Source organism: Martes martes (assembly GCF_963455335.1).
Source record: "Martes martes genome assembly, chromosome: 8".
Classification (NCBI taxonomy): Eukaryota; Metazoa; Chordata; class Mammalia; order Carnivora; family Mustelidae; genus Martes; species Martes martes.
The window spans coordinates 77,214,512-77,236,024 of NC_137895.1; the positions used below are offsets into that span (position 1 = coordinate 77,214,512).

The 21,513-nt window shown below is 35.0% G+C and overlaps 1 protein-coding gene across 3 annotated transcripts in view; it reads left to right on the forward strand.

The window, feature by feature from the left end:
• Positions 1-21,513, forward strand: part of CNTN1 (contactin 1) — a gene marked incomplete at both ends in the record, with an annotated part of 164,621 nt that overhangs the window by 48,709 nt on the left and 94,399 nt on the right. For all 3 annotated transcript variants that reach the window (XM_080811380.1, XM_080811381.1, XM_080811382.1), the window contains one exon: positions 10,548-10,668. In XM_080811380.1, coding sequence (XP_080667506.1) covers positions 10,548-10,668 — 121 coding nt within the window. The remainder of the gene's footprint in view (positions 1-10,547; positions 10,669-21,513) is intronic.

The following is a 21,513-nucleotide window of genomic DNA, read 5'->3' on the forward strand; positions in this document are numbered from 1 at the left end:
AAGGCTAATGGGAACCCGTGTAAAAACCATATGAATTAATATCCAAGTTTGCTTTCAATTCTAAAATACTGGTTCCAAATCCAAGGCTTTGATGTTTTTGTCCATCAGTCAGAATGATTACAGAAAATGTTCTTCTTTTTGAATTTTAATTTAAAATTGTCCAAATGATCAAAATTGGACTCCTCGGCCATCAAAATAGCCAAATTTAAGAATATTCAACTTTTCCATTGATTCTGCAAATACTTGGTGATCTCTTAACAATAATTCTAGACCACTTTCTTAATTTACTTAAGTTTTTATATTTATAATGATATTACTTCATTTTCATAAGATTTTTAAGTTGTACCTTTAAAAATATTTTTCACATTCAGGCAATCTTAATGCTGAAACATTACTTAAAATAACACTAACTTAAATATTAGGTAATATTAGGAAATTAGTGTTAATTACATTACATGTGAAAATGGTTTTGTGATTATGTAAGAGAATGGACTTTTGGGGAGATTCTAATATTTGAGGAATGAAGTATGATAATATCAATAATTTGTTTTTCTAGGACTCAATAATAGATGAACACATTGTATATAGAGATAGAGAAAGAGCTAGCTAGCTAGCTAATTAGATAAAGCAAACTGGGTAAATTTACAAATTTTGAATCTAATGCCTGTTATTCAGGTGACCATACTATTCTACTATTCTTCCTATTTTCTTATGTTTGAACCTTTAAATAGATCCAACATTTAATAATTAGATATGCAAAATGATAACATTGTATTCTTTCTCCTATGAGAAGCTACCCATTTTTACCTACCAAACTGTGAACTTAAATCCCATTGTCTATTTCATGAAACAGTATCCTGGAAACAGTTCGACCAGGTTAAACCAGTAATGTGTGCTGACTACGGAGCCTTCCAGCAGCCACTTCACTGAAAATCTCCAATTCCTTGTCTTTCAAATGGAAACACAGTGGTGCCTGGGTGGCTCTGTCAGCTGAGCTTCCCATTCTTGATTTCAGGTCAGGGCATGATCTCAGGGTCATGTAGTCATGGTCAGAGTCATGGTATATGGAGGGCTCCACACCAGGGAGGAGTCCCCTTGAGGTTCTCTCCCTCTTGTTCTGCCCCTCCCCCCTCTCACATGCAGGCATTTTCGCTCACTCTCAAATAAATAAATAAACCTATAAAAATGCAATAAAAGGGAAACATAAGTAGTATCTCCCTGAGTATTATAAAAATTAAATAAGAAAATGTAGGTAAAGTAGCTAGCACATTGCCAGACATCTAAAAGACACGTAATAAATTAGATCAGGTATTCTCAAGAGTTTGGGAGTAGTGGCCACAGCGGCAGCAGCAATAATGCAAGTAGCAGAAGTAGTTTTCATAGTAGTATTAGTAGCAGCAGAAGTACTCTGTCAACAGCAACAGTACTAGCAGCAGTGGTGGCTACCGTTAATAGTAGTAATGCATCCTCCTCCCTAAAACAAGATTCAGAGCTAGCTCACAGAGCTGCAGTTAAGAACAAGTGAATCTGCACATGTAGAATATTTATTTATAATAGTCCCTGGCACCTCTGAAACCCTCGCTAAGTATTTGCTGTAAATCATGTTGGTGATGCTGGTGGTGAAGTTTGCAGTTATTCTTCTTTAATCCAACAAACCAAAAGTTAAAAAAAAATTGTTTTTCATATATGTAACATGTATCAATCATATTTAATAGCTTTTGCTTATAAGACAAAAAGAAAAAAAGATTTTGGAAGTCTTTTGATTTAAATTTGGGAAATTTCTAAGTGGTGAACCACATCTATACTTTGGAACATCCCTGAGCTGTGCTATCACAATTTCCAGTATGTGATTCAACTCTCCTCACATGAAGGGAAGCGTTTTGTAATTCAGCCAAACTGTGGTTTTTTAGTGAAAATATAGAGAGCATTCGTATCTAATTTGTGGCTAGAATGTGCTGAGGTCCATGATCTTTACTTGCTTTGTAAGCGTTCTGTCGACCACTGAGAACTTCAGCTTCTCTTGAGGTATGGAAAGAGCTATTACCATTTATAAAAGTTTCAGGAAAGCTTTTATATGTACACAACTATATTGGAAATAATATAGTATATTTTTCCTTTGCTTTCCTTCTTGAGATATTTCAGTGCCACCTTTACTAAATATAGAGCAAATGAAAATAAGGGTTAAAGTTGCTTATTATTGCTTTACACAAGTAGTCCATCATTACCTGCCTAAGTCCGAATGTTTAAAGCAGAACTGACATTTAAAAGTACTTTAGCAGTGAACTTTTAGATTAGTTTAATTAAAAGTTTACAGAGTTTATTTGGAAGATTCAATAAGTATAAATTTAATATAATATTTTAAGACATAAAATAGTTTGTGTTTTTCATTACATGTGAAGAGTATAAAAATCATGACCACATTATTTCTCTGAGAATAAAATAAGTGAATATGTAAACAGCAATGTGTTTCAAACTGAGAGTCTGGGGGGAAAAAGATACCAATTTTATTAAGAAAAAAAGAATATTAGGTATATAGAATACGGATATTTTATAAAAGGCAATTACAGTGTCACAACTTGCTTATTTTTATATTATTTTTCTGCCCTCAATTTTTTTTTTATTGTGAGGAGTTGAATTAAAAAAAACATTTTAAATTTCTGAGGTGTTTTATTTTTTTAATTTCAGCCTAATCACATGACTCCTTAAAATAGTGTGAGTTTAGCAACAGGATTATCTTTCACTTAGGCATAGGAAGCAACCAAAAAAGTGAGTTCACATAATGAAAGCATATAATAGAACTAAGAGCTTTTTACTTCTATGCAAACATTATTTTTCTCAAATATAACTTATTATCTTTGTCATAATAACTTAAAAAGATTTTACTTAGTATCTTTCCATTACTGAATATTTAGTGTCACAATGCAGTGCTAATTAAGAAGGTGAAAACATATTAAAGCAGTGTGTTTTAAAAATATACAGTGCTTAAATTATTTTATTTTTTTCTTGCTAGAAAATTACTCAGAAATATGTGCTAATTAGCCTTTATGACAGCTCAAGAAAAATGTATTATTACCTACACCATACACACAGATTTATTCTCTCCTTGCCTCAAATATTTTTTAAAAATGGTTATAAATAATAAAATATTTCTTTACCGCCTCTCTTAGGTGAATTCTATTAAGTAAGGCAGTATGAGGAGTTAGGCCGACTACAAAGGGGCACCATCCCCAAGACCATCTTCAATTCTGAAATGAACTACAAGTTCCAAGGGTTGCCAAAACCACCCTCAGTTTTGATTTGCTGGAAAGGACTTCAGAACTCCCTGGAAGCTATTATATTTATGGTTACAGTTTACTACAGGGAAAACATACAGATTAAAATCAGCCAGCAGAAGAAGTGCATAGGGCAGAATCCAGGAGAAGTACCAAATACAGAGCTTCCATTGTTCTGTCTCTGTAGAGTCAAGATGCATTACTTTATCAGCTTAGGTGTGTGGCAATGTGCGCAGAGTATTGGCAGCCAGGAAAGCTCAAACCTGAGCTTTGTTGTTCAAAGAGTTTATTGGGGCTTAATCATGTAGGCATGATTAATTGATTGCCCAAATGGTTAATGTCAGTCTCTAGAGTGACTGATACCACATGACCCAAAGCCTACCCTAAGTCACTATATGGTTTCAGACCCTAAGTCTAAAACTATACAAGTGTCTCTAAATCATGTTGTTAGACTATCCAGTACGACCCACGATACCCAGGCAAAGAAAGACACTTTAGATTACCTTCCAGAAGCTGAGGAAATAACAGACCTCTCTTGGGGCAAGGTCAAATTCTTTACAACACATATTACAGGTGGCTGGAAAACTTAGAGGTTTTCATTCTTTTATATGTTCACTGTATTTTTTTCTAGAAATTTACACGTTATTGCCGAAACTTTTATTTCCTCATGAAATTAGTTCATAAATAGTTTGAAATTTATTACTATTGGCAGTTTATCTCATGTATATAGATACCAATAGTTGTTCGCAATTCAGTTATTTTATCTTATAACATTGTCATTATCTTACCTGAAAAAATCATACAAAATTACTGAAAGAAATTAATAAAGACATTTTATATAATAGGTATTCATTAATTCATTTGTGTAATGTTTATTTGCTGAATTCCTCCTGTATGTCCAATATTATAATAAGTAATTTGTATATAATAATAAATAAAACCTAGTTCCTCCCTCAAAAAATTAGTCTAATAGAAGACATTATATACACATATAACACAGGGATACAATGATAAACAAAGCAGGCATGTTTCCTCCTCACATAAAACTTAGAGTCCTCTAGGAAGACCAACTTTAATCCTATAATTGTACAAATATTTTATTGCAGCTGAGATATGTTATATGACACAAGGTAAAGGGTGCAGTGACAAAATATAACAAGAGAAAATGGAAAGTTTTGCTTGAGGAAATGAGTTGGTATGGGTGAGTGAAGAGTGTTTACTTAGGTGAATGTGATAAGAGCGTGAGAATATGAGGGGATCACATTCCAAGAGAGGGAATACCATGGTTAACCAGAGATGGGAGAGAACAGATACATTTAAGGTCCTATAAAGGGAATGTTCTCCTGAAGAGCCGAGTAAATGATATGGCACTAGCTGAGTTGGAATATTGAACAGAATCTAGAAAATGGAGCCAGATTGGCCATGTTCCAGGAAGAAGAAAAATTTTAAAGCTTTCAGTAAGTTTTAGTTTTACAAAGTGGCGTGATTTGGTCATATTGGCATTTTTAAAAGATCACCCTGGATGCTAAGTAGAGAAAAGAATAGAGTAGAACAGGGGTGGAGGTTGTGACCAAATAGAGAATAGTAGCTCAGCAAGGGATGTTGGTAGCTTAGAAAAGGAAAGAGACAGTAGTGATGGAAAGAATAGATAAATTCAAGAATTTATGATGGAATTATGAGGAGGTTGAAGAAGAAGAAGGTTGAGAATGTCCTCAAAGTTTCTGGGAAGTATGTTGTCATAGATGATTAGAAAGTTGGATAAGTGGGAAAAGGTCAAATCCTACCAGAAGTCAAGTAAAATAAGTTGAAGAGGGGCCCGGGACCAGATTAAAATGAATTGAGGAGTAAGAGATAAAGAAATGGAAAAAATATATATATCTAAGAACAGAAAGGCAGGTTTTGAAGAATAGGTATTACCTGATCCAAACAACCATCATAGAATTAAACAGCTTAACATGAGGAAAAAATAATAGTAATAATAATTCTCTGTTTCTAAGAGCAAGAAGAGAAGAGCAGAGAGAAGTAGGAGATGGGAGCTGGTACCAGGAAGGGCCCTGGGAAAGGTAAAAGTCACTGAGAAATCCCTAGTATAAATATGTCCAACAGGAGTTTAAGAATACAAATATTCAGTGAATGGTAATTTTCAATGGTAATTTGCCCTGCCTAGGGGGATACAGCCGATTCCATCATCTTCCATTCAGTAAACCTTACTAGGGAGGACTTCATCTTACTAGGTTTATGACGAAACAGGGAAAGGGCTGACTTTCTTGTCTGGTACTCCTTGTGTAACAAAGAAATAACTGACCATTGGAACAGAAGGAAGGTACTCTCCTACCCAAGGAATCTGCAGAAATCTTGGAAACCAGATTTTTTGGCCAATCTAGACCTCAAGGTACAGGAAGACCCCCAACTGATATTAAATTGTATAGCCTCTAGCTACATATTTACCAAGACTGGCTAATACCAAGGAACAATGTGTGTGGCCGTGGACCAGTTCTTTATATGGAGATGGTAGCATTCTATTACAACCAACTGGATCAGTCTGCTTGGATTATAACTAGCAATTACAGGCATACCTTGTTTTACTGCATTTCACTTTATGGCTCTTTGCAGATAATGTGTTTTTACAAATTGAAGGTTTCTAGCAACCCATTGTTGAGCAAGTCTATTAGCACCATTTTTCCAATAGCATTTGCTCGCTTGGTGTCTCTGGATCATATTTTGGTAATTCCCATAATATTTTAAATTTTCATTATTATTATATTTGTTAGATCTGTGATCTTTGATGTTACTATTGTCATTGTTCTCGGGTGCCAAGAACTGTACCCATATGAAACAGCAAACTTAATAAATGCTGTGTGGGTTCTCACTGCCCCACTGACTGGCTCTGCTGACTTTTTCCCTCTCCTTGGCCCTCCCTATTCCCTGAAATTCAACAATATTGAAATCAGGCCAATAACCCTATGATGGCCTCAGAGTGTTCCAGTATAAGAAAGAGTTTCACGTCTCTCACCTTAAATCAAATGCTAGAAATAATTACGCTTAGAGAGGAAGGCATGTTGAAAGCCAAGATAAGCCTGAAGCTCGGACTCTTACACCAAACAGTTAGCCAAGTTATGAATACAAAGGAAAAGTTCTTGAAGGAAATTAAAAATGCTACTCCAGTGAACATAAGAATAATAAGAAAGTAAAACAGCCTTATTGCTGGTATGGAGAAAGTTTTCGTGGTCTGGATAGAAGATCAAACCAGCCAAAACATCCCCTTCAGCCAGAGCCTAATCCAGAGCAAGGTCCTGACTCTATTCAATTCCATGAAGCCTTAGAGAGGTGAGGAGGCTGCAGAAGAAAAGTGTGAGGCTTGCAGAGGTTGATCCATGAGGTCTAAGGAAAGAAGCTGTCTCCATAGCATAACAACGCAAGGCGAAGTAGAACGTGTTGATGGAGAAGCTGTAGCAAGTTACCCAGAAGATCTAGCTGAGATCATTAATGAAGGTGGCCACACGAAACAACAGATCTTTCAAAGTAGACAAGCCAATCTTTTATTAGAAGATATTATCTAGGACTTTCAAAGCTATTTAAAAGTACACACACACACACACACACACACACACACACACACACAAAATCTCCACAACTTCAAAGGACTGCCTGACTTTCTTGTTCAGGGCTAATGCAGCTGGTGAATTTAAGTTGAAGCCAATGCTCATTTACCATTCTGAAAATCCCAGGGCTGTTAAGAGTTATGCAAAATCTACTCTGCCGATGCTCTATAAATGGAACAGCAAAGCCTGGATGACAATACGTCTGTTTAAGACATTTTAAAGTATTCAATGTTGTTGAATATTTTAAGCCCACTGTTGAGACCTATTGCTCAGAAAAAAAGTGTTTTCTTTCAAAATACTGCTGTCCATTGACAATGAACCTGGTCGCTAAACGGCTCTGATGGAGATGTACAATAAGAGTAATGTTGGTTTCATGCCTGCTAACAAAACATCCATTCTCTAGCCCATGGATCAAAGAGGAATTTCAACTTTCAAGCCTTATTATTGTTTTAGATTTATTATTGGAATACAACTGACATACAATGTTATATTAGTTTCAGGTGTACAACATAGTAACTCAACACATTCTATACATTACTCAATGTTCACCACAGTGAGTATAGTCACCATCTGTCACCATACAACATTATTACAATATTATTGTCTATATTCTCTATGCTGCACTTTTCATCTCCATGACTTATTTATTTTGTAACTGGGAATTTGTATCTCTAAATCTCTTTTCTATTTTGCCCATTCCCCTGCCAACCTCCCCTCTGACAACCACCTGATTGGTCTCTGTATTTAAGAGTCAGTTTCTTTGTTTAATTTTTTCATTCATTTTGTTTTTTAGATTTTATATATCAGTAATTTATATGGCATTTGTCTTTCTCCATGTGACTTATTTCATCTCAAATAATACATCCAAGCTGTAGTAAATAGCAATATTTCCTTCATTTTTATGGCTAATTTTTCATTGTGTGTGTGTATATATATATGTGTATCACATGTTCCTTATCCATTCATCTGTTGAGGGACACTTGCATTGCTGTCATATTGTGGCTACGGTAAAGAAAGCTGTGATAAACATAGGAATAAATATGTCTTTTCAAATTAGTGTTTTCACCTCAAGTCCTATTATTTAAGAATTATATTTCATAAGGCTATAGCTGCCATAGATAGTGATTTCTCCAATGGATCTGGGCAAAGAACATTGAAAAATTTCTGGGAAGTATTCCCAGTTTTAGATGCCATTAAGAACATTTGTGATTCGTGAGAAGAGTCCAAAAATATCAACATGAACAGGAATTTAAAAGAATTTGATTCCAACCTTCATGGATGACTGTGAGGGGTTTAGATTTCAGCAGAGAAAGTAACTGCAAATTTAGTGAAAATAATAGGAGAACTAGAATTGAAAGTGGAGTCCGAAGATGTATTTGGATTGCTGCTATCTCATGATGAAACGTGAACACATGAAGAGTTGCTTCCTATGGATGAGCAAAGAAAGTAGTTTCTCGAGATGGAATCTACTCTTGGCGAAGATGCTGTGAAGACTGTTGAAGTGACAACGAAAGATTTAGAATATTACATCCACTCAGTAGATAAAGCAGCAGCAGGGTTTGTGAGGATTGACTCCAATTTTGAAAGTTCAGTTGTGGTAAAATGCTGTCAAACAGCCTCACATGCTACAGAGAAGTCTTTCATGAAAAGAAGAGTCAATAATGGGGCAAGCTTCATTGTTGTCTTATTTTAAGAAATTGCCACAGATACCTCAACCTTCAACAACCACCATACTCATCAGCCAATAGCCATCAAAATCAAGGCAAAGCCCTCCACCAGCAAACAATTATGACTTGCTGAAAGCTCATATGATGGTTAACATATTTCAGAAATAAAGTATTTTTAAATTGAGGTATGTAAATTGTTTTTTTTTAAAAAAGCTTTAATTTTTTGTTTGAAAGAGAGAGAGTGAGCACATGAGTAGGAGAGGCAGAGGGAGAGAGAATCCAAAGCAGACTCCAAGCTGAGGGGGAGGCCCATGCGGGGCTCAATCTCATGACCCTGAGATCATGACCTCAGCCAAAACCAAGAGTCAGATGCTCAACTAACTGCACTACCCAGGAGGCCCTGTATATTGCTTTTTTAGACATAATCCCATTGAATCCTTTAATATAGTGTAATGTCATTGCAGACTATAATAATGGTGCAAACAACTTTTATATGCACTGGGAAATTAAAACAAGTTGATTTGACTTGCTCTATTGTGGTGGTCTGTAACTGAACCCACAGTATCTTCGAGGTATGCCTGTGTTCTTAACCTCATTAATTAAAAAAATATGGCAAACCCAAACACTTTGCAAAACCAGCAGGAAATTTAATATATGAAGGGGTCACTGGCAAAACCTATGGTAAAGCAGATCATTCATTCCACATGCAGTTGCTAAAAAAATCAAAATTTAAAAATGTATAAGTCTATTATATTATATAAACAATATCTTCATCTATTATGTAAAATATTAACCTAACCATTAATTTTTCATCTTTTAATATAGCTGGATATATGCGATTAGAATAGTAAATCAGTATATTTAGTTGTCAAGAAAACCAAATGTCTACTTAAAAATTGAGTTTTCCAGGGATGCCTGAGTGGTTGTGTTAAGCATCTGACTCTTGGTTTTGGCTCAGGTTGTGATCTTAAGTGTCACTGGATTGAGCTTTGCATCAGGCTCCATGATCAGTGGGGAGTCTGCTGGAGATTCTGTCTCCCTCTCCTTTTCCCCTGCCACTCATTCTCAAGTTCTTAAATAAATAAATAAAATTTCCAAATTTTTCTCTAGATGAATAGTTTGGAGGTAATGAGCATGGACTTTGGATGCTCTCACAAACGAGCTCAATGAGCTTAGTTCAATTATTTGGCTATTCTAAGTCTCACTTTTATCTTTAATAAAATGGACAGAATAGGACCTATCTTATAGGACTATTGTCAGAAGAGAATGAGATTATACACACACACAAACATACACACACTCACACACACTTGCATAGCCCAGAGCCTGGTTCAGAGTAGGCATTCAATAAATATTATTTTTAGAAATTGCATTGAGATGGTACCTTATCTCGCACAAACAAGAGTCCCTCAAGCCTTCTTCAAAAAATATGTATTGAACAAACACTGGGAATAGAGCAGGGAACAAAACAAAAATCCTTGCTCACATGGAGTTTACGTTTCGACCAACACAGAAAATGTTAGAGTTGTCAATTTTGACAGTTTCTCACACTTTTAGTATCTTTGTTGAATTAACTGTAGTATGTCTTGAAATTAATCAATTAGATTGGCTTTGCAAAACCAAATTCTTCCTAGCCATATACCATTTATTTATCCTCATTGATATTTAGCATGAAGAGTTTCAGACCTTGCCATTTAAGAGCTATCGATGAGATAGTTTTATCCCTTAGTATATCTCTGTATGACCCTCTGACAATAGAAATAATAGAACGTTAAAAATATTTGGGCTGAAAAGGTTCTTAATTAAGTCACTCACTTTACTTTTGCTTGAGATACTGAAGACAGACTCGAAGTAACTTAAGTCAGGACAGAATTAACATATCTAAAGGAGATGCCTTTTAATGGTGCTCATTTTGTTAGGGGGAAAAAATGTACCTCTTGTATCCTAAATGCCATATAATTGATGAAGATTGTAGTGATGTGAATGACTGCTATTTTTGCTAACAGCTGGATTCCAATGGGGAACTGCTTATCCGAAACGCCCAGCTGAAGCATGCTGGTAGATACACGTGCACCGCTCAGACAATTGTGGACAATTCTTCAGCTTCAGCTGACCTTGTTGTTCGAGGTAAGAGTTTCAACATTTTAAAATTATGAAACCAGAGGTATTTGACTTGCCTAACTATTGTATAATCTTCTGGTAACTCTGGTATGAATTCTTATATATTTAGTGTCTTGGTCCTTGAGAACAGCTCCTCCTCCCTGCCCAAGAATGATTTTATGCCAGACAAGTAGTAAACAACACTGATTTTGTTTGTTTTACTAACTATGTATCTTCTAGAAACTTATACCACATACCTCCTACTAAATGTTTGTGCTCTTAAACTTAGTATTTACCAGAAGTTCTCAGTGTCTGCTAATACTTTTCATGTGCTGCGGATAGTGTTGTTTCTTTTTGTACTTTTTTTTTTTTTGGCATAGAAAAAACATACTGACGCTGTTTACTGTAACTTGAAGTGTTACATATTTATCACTATCATTTTAGAATAAAAAATGTATACATGTATCATGTATCTATTTGTTGCTGGTTTTTAGGCTCGGGCTTTTGTTCTTACATATAATTGAGGTCAAGCTACAGTACCCCCTTATTGGAAGTACAGCCCCCTTGATACTGACCTGTGCTCTGTAGCTGTGTGGCCAGCTCCAAACATCATTCATTGGCTCTTCACTCACTGCCTACAGAGTAAAGAGCACTCCTTTTAGTTAAGTAGCAAAAAGCTCCATGTATCGACTTCATCCTGTCTAGCTTTAATCTTTTACCATTCCATGTAACCAACTCCACTGTCCAGCCAGTCCACAAAGACATCCTGAGGTTTCTACCTCTGTTCCTTGAATCACAGCATTACTTCCATGTCCTATCGTCATTGTTTGTCGCCCAGATCTTTAGCCATCCTTCAAGGCTAGGCTCAAGTATTGCTAAATTCACGAGTGCTTTTCTGAGGTCCCAAATAGGTGTCCCTTTCTTCGAAACGTTATTAATAGTTAATACTTTCTTTAACGTGTTTTATAGCAATCTGTGCATATGAGTTACCTTCTCTACTAGATTGTGAAATTCACATATGCATTTTTTATGAATCCCTAAGTGAGCTGAAGAGTTCTATTCCGTAGTTTCAGAGTTCTCTTTATCACTTTGTGTCTTGTTAAAATTTTTATTTTGTTCTTTTTTTAATGTAAAAATTTTTGTTTTTTCACATTTCATCTACTAGAAATATTTATTGGCTTTTATTTATTGCATAGTTTTTCAGCCAGTTTTTGCACAGTTAAATAATTAGTAAATGACATGATATCTGTGGTTCATCTTCATACCCCTCTGGATCAATATAATTTTATCCAACCGCATATATCTCCTGCAGTTGCCTCTAGAGCAGTGGTAATATGGAGTCCTCAAGCATCCATCTGGGGAAATGCTAAAAAGCCCTTTATTCTAGCTGAACATATTCTCCAACAGGGTAATAAAGGTCCAGCTGAAGTTTCTTTATCCAAGTGAACTAGACATTCATTCCATACATCCCTTATGCTAAACTGAAGAAAGTTAATTTAAGTTCTATATTTTCATTAAAAGTACTTTATGATCTGGGACATCTGTTATATTCCAGAGTCATCAGAGAGAGGGATTAGTTCACTGTTTTTGGCTAATTCGACTACTAGCTGTTAAGCCATTTTCTGAAATAGTCTATGTATATATTGAACTAAAATTGTTTGCATATTTTAAAAATTCACATTAATGTTACAATAGGGGTTATGTTTAGGGTGCCTGGGTGGCTCAGTCAGTTAAGTGCCCAACCCTTGATTTCAGCTGGGGTCATGATCTTGGGGTTGTGAAATAGAATCCTTCTCGTTGGACTCTGCACTGGGTGTGGAGTCTGCTTAAGATTCTTTCTCTCCCTCCTCTCTCCTCCTTTCTCTCCCTCTCTCTCTCCCTCTCTAAAAACAAAACAAAGCAAAAACAAGCAATAGGGGTTATGTTACAATGCTTATACAGCAGTGTTTCATGTAATTACAATGTGGTAAATTCCCAGTATTCAGAGGGAAGAGGAAGTTAGACAAACACAGTCAAAGAACATCAATGGTATTACCCACAAATACGTAGGTAATTACCAGTCATCATAATGCATATTTTTTTTTTTACAGAAGTAAAACCAATAAAAGAAACTATTGGAGGAATTGTATGGAAATATTAAGTATTTTCTTTAAGCTTTTTACTTCCAGGAAAAATATTTTAAAGCAATGTCACCTGGCAAGTGTACTCAGTAGAAATAGAGTATAACATTTTAAGTTCTTACACTATAGCAGGATATTTAAAAAAAAAAAACTATACAGGAAGATGAAAAGTGTTACTAAAGCCTGTTAAAAGCCTACAAGTTGTAATCATTCTCCAAAATTTATTTCTAATAATCTAAAAGGTATTTCTTTTATGTCAAGAGAAATTTGCAATTAAAACAGTCAAATACATATGTGCATAGCTTATGTCAAAAAATGTATATAAATCAGACCTTCAAATATGCTATACATACTTAAGTCATAGGATATAATTTTAAATAATTTTCTGTATTTATTATAGTAATTACGAGTAGTACATAAGAAAATATAGCATACCTCAAGTAATATTATTATTGGTCCATTTATCCACTTAATTATGTTTTTTCTTCTAGTCCAGGAAATCATAATCTGTTCCTTAGACAGTCTTGGAGTTCATGGACTTCCTAAAATTGTATACAAAATTTTGTGTATGTGGGGCATTGCCCTGAGAAGAGGTTTTATAATTTTCATGAGATTCACAAAGCCAGCAATTGGCCCAAAGATCAAGAAACTTAACCTTTTTTTTTTTTTTTCTTTCCCTCATCTAGATCAAGACTCTCTAGGGAGAGAAGCTAGAGGATTATTATTCATTTCATGCTAGTAATAATAATAAAAAAAAACCTATTAAGTTCTATATAGTGAGGCCTAACAACTCATTTAGATTATGAATTGCTTATGAAAAATTCAATTTTCACTCAACCTTTCAAGAATATATCTGACTTAAAACATATTTAACATGTTACATATTAAACATTAGATATCTATATGAACTTTCCAGATTTGAAATGAAATAATTCTAGTTTATATTCAGATGTCAGTGGTCTAAATTGCAGATTCTGAAATTAGAGCTATGAGTGGGACAGTGAACAGATTAGAGAGGAAAGTAATTTCCTGATGATCACTGAGAAACGTTTTGGGCAATAAAACTAATTTAGTGCATAAACTATTATACCCTATGAAATGAAAAGTAGAAATATTCAGACATAACTTAGACAATGTGGTTTCTTTTAGCCTATGTTATCTTGAAGGAAATGAATACATAATGAAAATTATTGCTGCTATCTATTTGTGTGTGTGTGTGTGTGTGTGTGTATTAATAATCATGGATTGTTGAGTGTGAGTATGTGTGTAAAGTTTGATAAAAGTGAAAGAATGAGAAAGAGAGAGAAAAAATGTATTTTAGGCTTATATCTTTCATCATCATTTTAAATTGAGTTTAGAATAGAGGCAGGGAATTAGTTAAATCTGGGTGTTTCTAAACATAAAACTGAAATTAAATATAGGAAAAATATACCCCAAGGAAAATGTAATATTGGATCTGATTTCATGGAGCTTTTTACCCAGAGAAAACTCAACTCCCACCTTTTATCTGTTTAATTTATGATAGAATTGAGAAATAAGGAACAGAATAGCAAATGTTGTCAACTAAAAACAGTTTACAAAAAATCATCCGATAATCATTTATAAGTCATTGCTTTTGTAGCAGCCATAAATGTTTATGTTAAAAAATCTATAGCACTTCAATTTTTTTACCCACTAATTCAGTTCACAGATGCTCAAGGATTAGACCATAGAAGTGGTACATATTGTCCATTCCTCCAATAATGTGAACAATAATGTAAACAATTTCAAATCCTGGAGTCATATTGGCCAAAGCTGCCTTTAATGTTATTTCTATCCCTTCATTTTTTATATATTTGATTTCCAAAGCTGCCTTTAATGTTATTTCTATCCCTTCATTTTTTATATATTTCTGCTAATCTTTGTACAGTATAGAGATTATTTTTGCAAAATTAATTTTTATTCAAGCAGTATTGTCCTGGAAGCCCTATACATAAGATTCAGGTTGCACTGATTGGAAGAAATCAAAACTATTTACTTTACTGGCCATATGCTCATTCACTGTTCTAAAACTCTTTCTCTAAAATCACCACAATTTTTGGTTAAATCAATATATGTTCTTCCTCATAGGCAAAAAAAAAAAAAAAAAAAAAAAAAAACCCTCTCTAAATAGCAAGACTTCAAATCAGCCCCTTCAGGATTCCAACAAATTTAGATAAGTCAAATATGAAATTATGCCAAAATGGCAAGCCGAAATGAAAGAGAACCAGGAGTTAGACTGATAGACAACAGCAGTGTTTGAGTTCAGGGTACTATGTATATTCTAATCATTGGAATAAGAATGAGAATATTCTTGCCCAAATCTTTAAGTAAATAAAAGAGGAAGTGGTAAAAATGATTTGGAAATAAGATAATAAAAATGAGTGTTTGGAAGAAAAAAAAAACAAGAGTAATACCTATAAATGATAAACACAATCATTGAAAATAAAAAATCAATAAATAGGTTAAACAACAATTAGAGACAGATTAGAAAAGGATAAGGGGGGCGTGCCTGGGTGGCTCAGTGGGTTAAAGCCTCTGCCTTCAGCTCAGGTCATGATCCCAGGGTCCAGGGATCAAGCCCCGCATCGGACTCTCTGCTTTGTGGGGAGCCTGCTTCCCCCTCTCTCTCTCTGCCTGCCTCTCTGCCTGTTTGTGATCTCTGTCTATCAAACAAATTTAAAAAATCTTAAAAAAAAAAAAAGAATCTCTGAGAGATTCTATTATAAAAGAAAAGAAAAGGATAAGGGATCTAGGAGATAGTATACGAGGAAATAAACACACATAACAGAGAAACAAAGACAAATTATGAAAATGAGAGTATTATGTTAAGGATCTAATGAGAAAACAGTATTTGTCAAATCAGATTACCAGAATGAATATTAGATAAAGTAGGAGAAGAAAAAGTTTTCCAAAAGATAGTGACTATAAATTTTGGAAAATTAGTGAAAATATGGCTTCTCATTTTTAAAAATCACAATGAAACATAACAATTAATTAAAATAAAACTGTAGAACATTAAAAACCAATAGAAGGTTATCCAAATTTGTTGGAATCCTGAAGGGGCTGGTTTGAAGGCTTGCTATTTAGAGAGCAAAGGGAAAAATATTTTTTTTGCAAAGGCACAGCAATACACTGACCACGGACTACTCATCATTAGCAATAAAGAGTCACAAAGCTAAAAAAAAAAAAAAAAAATTCAAAAAGTAACTGGGAAAGCCAGACTTCACAATGGCCCCCACTCATCTTACTTTCTGGTATACCAACCCTTGAATAATCCCTTTTATACACTGGGAGTTGCTATATGTGCCAACAGAAGTAACACTGCTGAATACTGTTATAAGCCACATCACTTCTGCTCCCTTGGTTCTTGGAACTCTCAGTCTGGGGGAAGCTAGCTGTCATGTCATGAGGACATTTCAGCAGTTTTGTAGAGAAGCCTACATGAGGAGGTAAGACAACCTACTGATAACCAGCGTCAGTTTCCCAGTCATTCAAGTAAGCCACCTAGAGAGCAGATTTCATGTGACTGTAGCCTTGGCCAAAATCAAGAACTCTCCAGTTAAGCCACTCAAGAATTCTTACTCCACACAAACTGTGAGATAATTTTTATTGTTTCAAGCCACTGGGTTTTGGCCTAATTTGTTATGTTGCCGTAGATACTACTACAGCCATGGAATAATGTCTTCAGTATGCTAAAGGAAAGGTACCTGTCCATCTGAAAGTGTATATCCAGGCAAGTTATCATCCATAATGGGGAAAAATGAAGTTATATTTGGACAAACGGTAACAGGGTTTATCCCTCAAGAAACTGTTATATATACAGGGCACCTGGGTGGCTCAGTGGGTTAAGGCCTCTGCCTTCGGCTCAGGTCATGATCCCAGGGTCCTGGGATCGAGCCCCACATCGGGCTCTCTGTTCAGCAGGGAGCCTGCTTCCTCCCTCTCTCTCTCTCTGTCTGCCTCTCTGCCTACTTGTGATCTCTGTCTGTCCAATAAATAAATTTTAAAAATTTATAAAAAAAGAAACTGTTATATATAAAGGAATGTCTAGTGCGTAAAATTCAGGAAGAGAGAAAATAATCCCGGAATTAAGTTCTGAGATGTCAGAAAGCATGGTGAACAAAGAAACTAGTAAACATGTGGGTAAACCTAAGCTAAACTGAGCCAAACCAGACTTCAGGATACACTGTGGTCTGAATTTGAAGGCTGATGAGAATTATAATTTGCCTTCTGATCAAGTTGGTAGTTGCTTTTACTTCAGACTTCTGGTAAAATAACAAGTTAGACTTATGTCTCTGTATATGTTTGTATATGCATGTGTGTGTTTTTTATATGGTTAAACGTAATGTGTGAAAATGATAATCATAAAATATAGAAGAGTGGTTACCTCTGGGGTTGGAGACATAAGGGGGAGCATTTGTGATTGAGGAAGGAGGGGACCCACAAGAAGCTACATCTTTATAAGTAATATTTCATTTCTTAAGCCTAGTGATAAGAACATAGGTGGCCAATTCTTATTTTTTATAACTTTTCGTAAATGTTAATATGTCTTAAATAATTTAATAAATGAGAGTCACAGAGTCATCTGCTATCCTCTACTTCCTCACCACCAACCTCAGCAAAGATTCGTGAAAAGTCCTGTGTAGCCTCTGAGCAGGATTCCCATACAAGGCTGTGCATCAGATTTACCACTACAATTAAAGACACACAATCTAAGCCCTCTCAGAAGTTTTTCAATTAGCAGCGCTGGGATGAGGTTAGCAAATTTAGATTAAAGATTGGCTTGATGGGGGCACCTTGGTGGCTCAGTGGGTTAAAGCCTCTGCCTTTGGCTCAGGTCTTGATCCCAGGGTTCTGGGTCCAAGCCCCGCATCATGCTCTCTGCTCAGTGGGGAGCCTGCTTCCCTTCCTCTCTCTCTGCCTGCCTCTCTGCCCACTTGTGATCTCTGTCTGTCAAATAAATAAACAAGATCTTTAATAAAATTAAACAAATAAAGATTGGCTCGATGAACCATGGTGCATCAGCACTGGTCACAGAAAATAACTCATTCAAATATGCTGAAATGATTTTTAACAAGGATGCAAAAATAATTCAGTGGAGAAAAGATAGTCTTTCCAATAAATAGTGCTGGAACAATTGAGCATTCATAGGCCAAAAAAGAGAGAGAAAAAGCCTTGACCTAAACCTCAAACATTATACAAAATCAATTCTGAGTGAATCATGGACTTAAATGTAAAATGTAAAACTATGGAACTTTTAGGAAAAATAATAAATGTGAAAACTTTCAGCAGCTGGCAGAAGGATAAGAGTTTGTAGACTTGATACCATAAGCATAATGTACAAAATGAAAAAATGATAAACTGGACCTCATCAAAATTAAAAACTTTGCTTTGTGAGTCTCTGCAAAGATGATGAAGAGACAAGCTACAGATTGGAAGGAAATATTTGCAAACCTCATGTTCAACAAGAGATTTATGTATGGAATACATAAAGAATTCCCAAAACTCTAAAACAATCCAATATGACAAATGACAAAAGACATGAGCAGAAATTTCAATAAAGAAGATATAAAAACGGGAAATAAACATATAAATGGTGTTTAACATCACTAGGCATTAGGGAAAAGTACCATTTAAAACCACAATGATAAAGCATTATATACCTATCAGAATGACTAAATTTTTTTTTTAAAAATAGTGATCTGGAGAAAGTGAGTCACTCACACACTACTGATGAAAATGTAAAATGAGACAGCCACTCTGGAAATGAGTGTGGCAGTTTTTAATCCTGTGCTTATCACACAACCCAGTAGTATGATAAAAACCCTGGGCATTTATCTCAGAGGTGTAAGAATATCTATTCACATAAAAATATGTATCCAAATGTTCATAGCATCTATATTCATAATAACCAAAACCTGGAAAAAACCACATGCCCTTCAATAGGTGAATGGTTCAACTATGGTACATCAGTACCATGGAATACAACTGTGCAATAAAGGAAAAATGATCTGTTGATACAACTTAGACGTATCTCTAGGAAATTAGGCTGAGTGAAAAAAAAAAAAGCCAATCTGAAAGGTTAGATACTGTATGATTCCATTTGCATAGCAGTCTTGAAATGACAAAATTATAGAGAAGGGAAATAGATTAATCGTTGTCATGGGTTAGAGAGGGCAGAGGAAGGGAAGAAGATGTGACCATGAAAGGATACCACAGGGGCTCCTTACGATGAAATTATTCTCTGACTGTGATGGATAAAACTAAAAGTTGCACAGACTAAACAAACATTCAGACACAAATGAAGGCATGTAAAACTAGTGAAATCTGAAAAAGGTTGATGGATTATAGCAAGTAAATTTTCTGGCTGTGCTGTTGTACTTTAGTGATACAAAATATTATGGTGAGGGATGAGCCAAGGAGATACATGATCTCCCTGCATTATTTTTCACAACTGCATGTGAATCTACAGTTATCTCAAAACAGAAAGTTTTTTAAAAATCACTGAATGTATACACTAAAAATATTTTTAAAAAGTACTTACAGGCTCTTTTTCTCGAGAATAGTATAATTAAAGAAGAAGTGGAGTACGGCACAGCCAGAGATAATGTTTGAGCAAGTGATGGCCACAAACTAGCTTCTAAGGCAGTGGGTTCAGTTAATATCCAGACCTGGAAGAAACCAAGTGGAGCTTGTCGCTTTGGGACCAGAGCTGAATTACTGAAGGCAGCAGAGAGCAGTGTGTGTGTCCTGCTTTTTTCCCCAGAACCCATCTTCACTCTTTTTTCCCATGCATTTCTAACTTTCCTTTAAATAAATACTAAATATATTTTTCTAGTATGATTATGGAGGACATCAAATTAATATAGCATTCCAAAATAACCAAACGTTCAAGCCTGGTTTGATTTGGCCAATCTTTATTTTTAGTAAGGCCCCAAGATGATTGCAGTAAAGTGGTCTCTAACTGTTATTTGGAATTATTGTTCTGGGGAATCCATGGAAAATAGTTTGCAAGTGATATTGTTTTGTTTATTAAATGTATTTTGGAAATAAATTACTTTAGAAATGTGTTTCATAAGATAGTAAGATCCTCTTTTCCTCCAGTGTCCTACATAAACCAAATAGAAGTCAATCAGCAGACAATTAAAAAATTGATATTAATGTTTTGCCAGAAGCCACAGAAAGGAGCTCTGATATAAAGCCCATGAGTGTTATGGGAATGGGAAACAGCCCAGTTGGGGAGAAGAGCTAAGTCCATGAGTTTTTCCCTCCCCTTCATCATCATTTTAGCACAGCTGAACTTAAAGCTTGAGTCCCACAAAGTAAGATAATTAAGCTTCAAAACCTCTACAGTTTGTTACAGAACGACTCAATCTGACTAGGTAGCAATAGTAAGAAAAAACAAAAACATAATACAATGAAACATTCCCCAACTAGAGCACTAATATAAAAATTAAGATAACCTTACGAGAGATTATAATGCCATTCTTGGTATTAGGATATTTAAAGTTGCTTACAGAAGGTTTTAGGGAAAGATTGTTTTTTTTTCTACCAAGAGAGCATATATATAAACTCAACTAAAAATAATATTGTTTATTAGTAAAGGAGGTAATTTCAGAATTAACCTTTTAAAATAGATGTGTGTATAATATGGCCAAAAGGATTTAGAACTCAAACAACGGTAAATTGCCTCGTATCTAAAAAATCTTTATAATTTAAAACTATTCTAGTTCCCAAAAAAGAACTAGTTATTAAACTTCAAGTGTTTTTAGGCTTCTTTTTTTTAATAAAAGATGTTATTTATTCATTTGACAGAAAGACAGATCACAAGTAGGCAGAGAGAGAGGAAGGGAAGCAGGCACCCTGCTGAGCAGAGGGCCCCATGAAGGGCTCCATCCCAGGACCCTGAGATCATGACCTGAGCTGAAAGCAGAGGCTTAACCCACTGAGCCACCCAGGCACCCTGTTTTTAGGCTTCTTAAAAAAAAATCTGAACTGAGAGAATTGATATAAATGTCCTTTTTGTTACTGTTATAATAAATGTTTTACGTCTTAGGTCCCATAAAAACATATTTCATGTTGCTTCATCAAGCAAGCTTTGGCACACATGAAGAGCCTTGTATGAATGTTCTTTAACAAAAGACATTTCTGGAGAACTTAAGCTCTTCAGCTAGAAGAGTGTCCTTTAGACGGAAAGGTTTTCCAGGATTTATTCGGCAGCACTTGTGGGAATATTTCTGCAGCTTGCTAAACCTAAATTCTCTTTCATGAGTACACTTTTGGACAACATCCAAAAATGGACCATAAAATTAGGTCACAAAAGCAAGAAATTAGGCTTTGACATCCGTGTTTTACCACTTTCCGTGGCATTTCTGCTGCATTATAAATATTCTTGGCATTGCTATCAGCTGTTGAAAAGACCTTCCTAACACCCAGCTGAACAGAATGTTTGCCACTAAAATTGCCAAAATAGAAAATGCAATCAAGACTATATTTTTCAGACACTTCCCCCCCCTTTTTTTTATCTTACATGTCATATTAAACAAAATTTCTTTATATAAATCTGAAATTTAAAAAAAAAGAAAAAAGATTGTCACTAGATTTTCACTATCTGAAAATTGGTTTTGGTCTGAATTTCAAACCCTAACAAATGCTACATGAAATTTGGAAACATTTTGGAAAAAGAATAGCTGAAATTAGAACAGGTAACATAAAAGCTGTATAAATCATT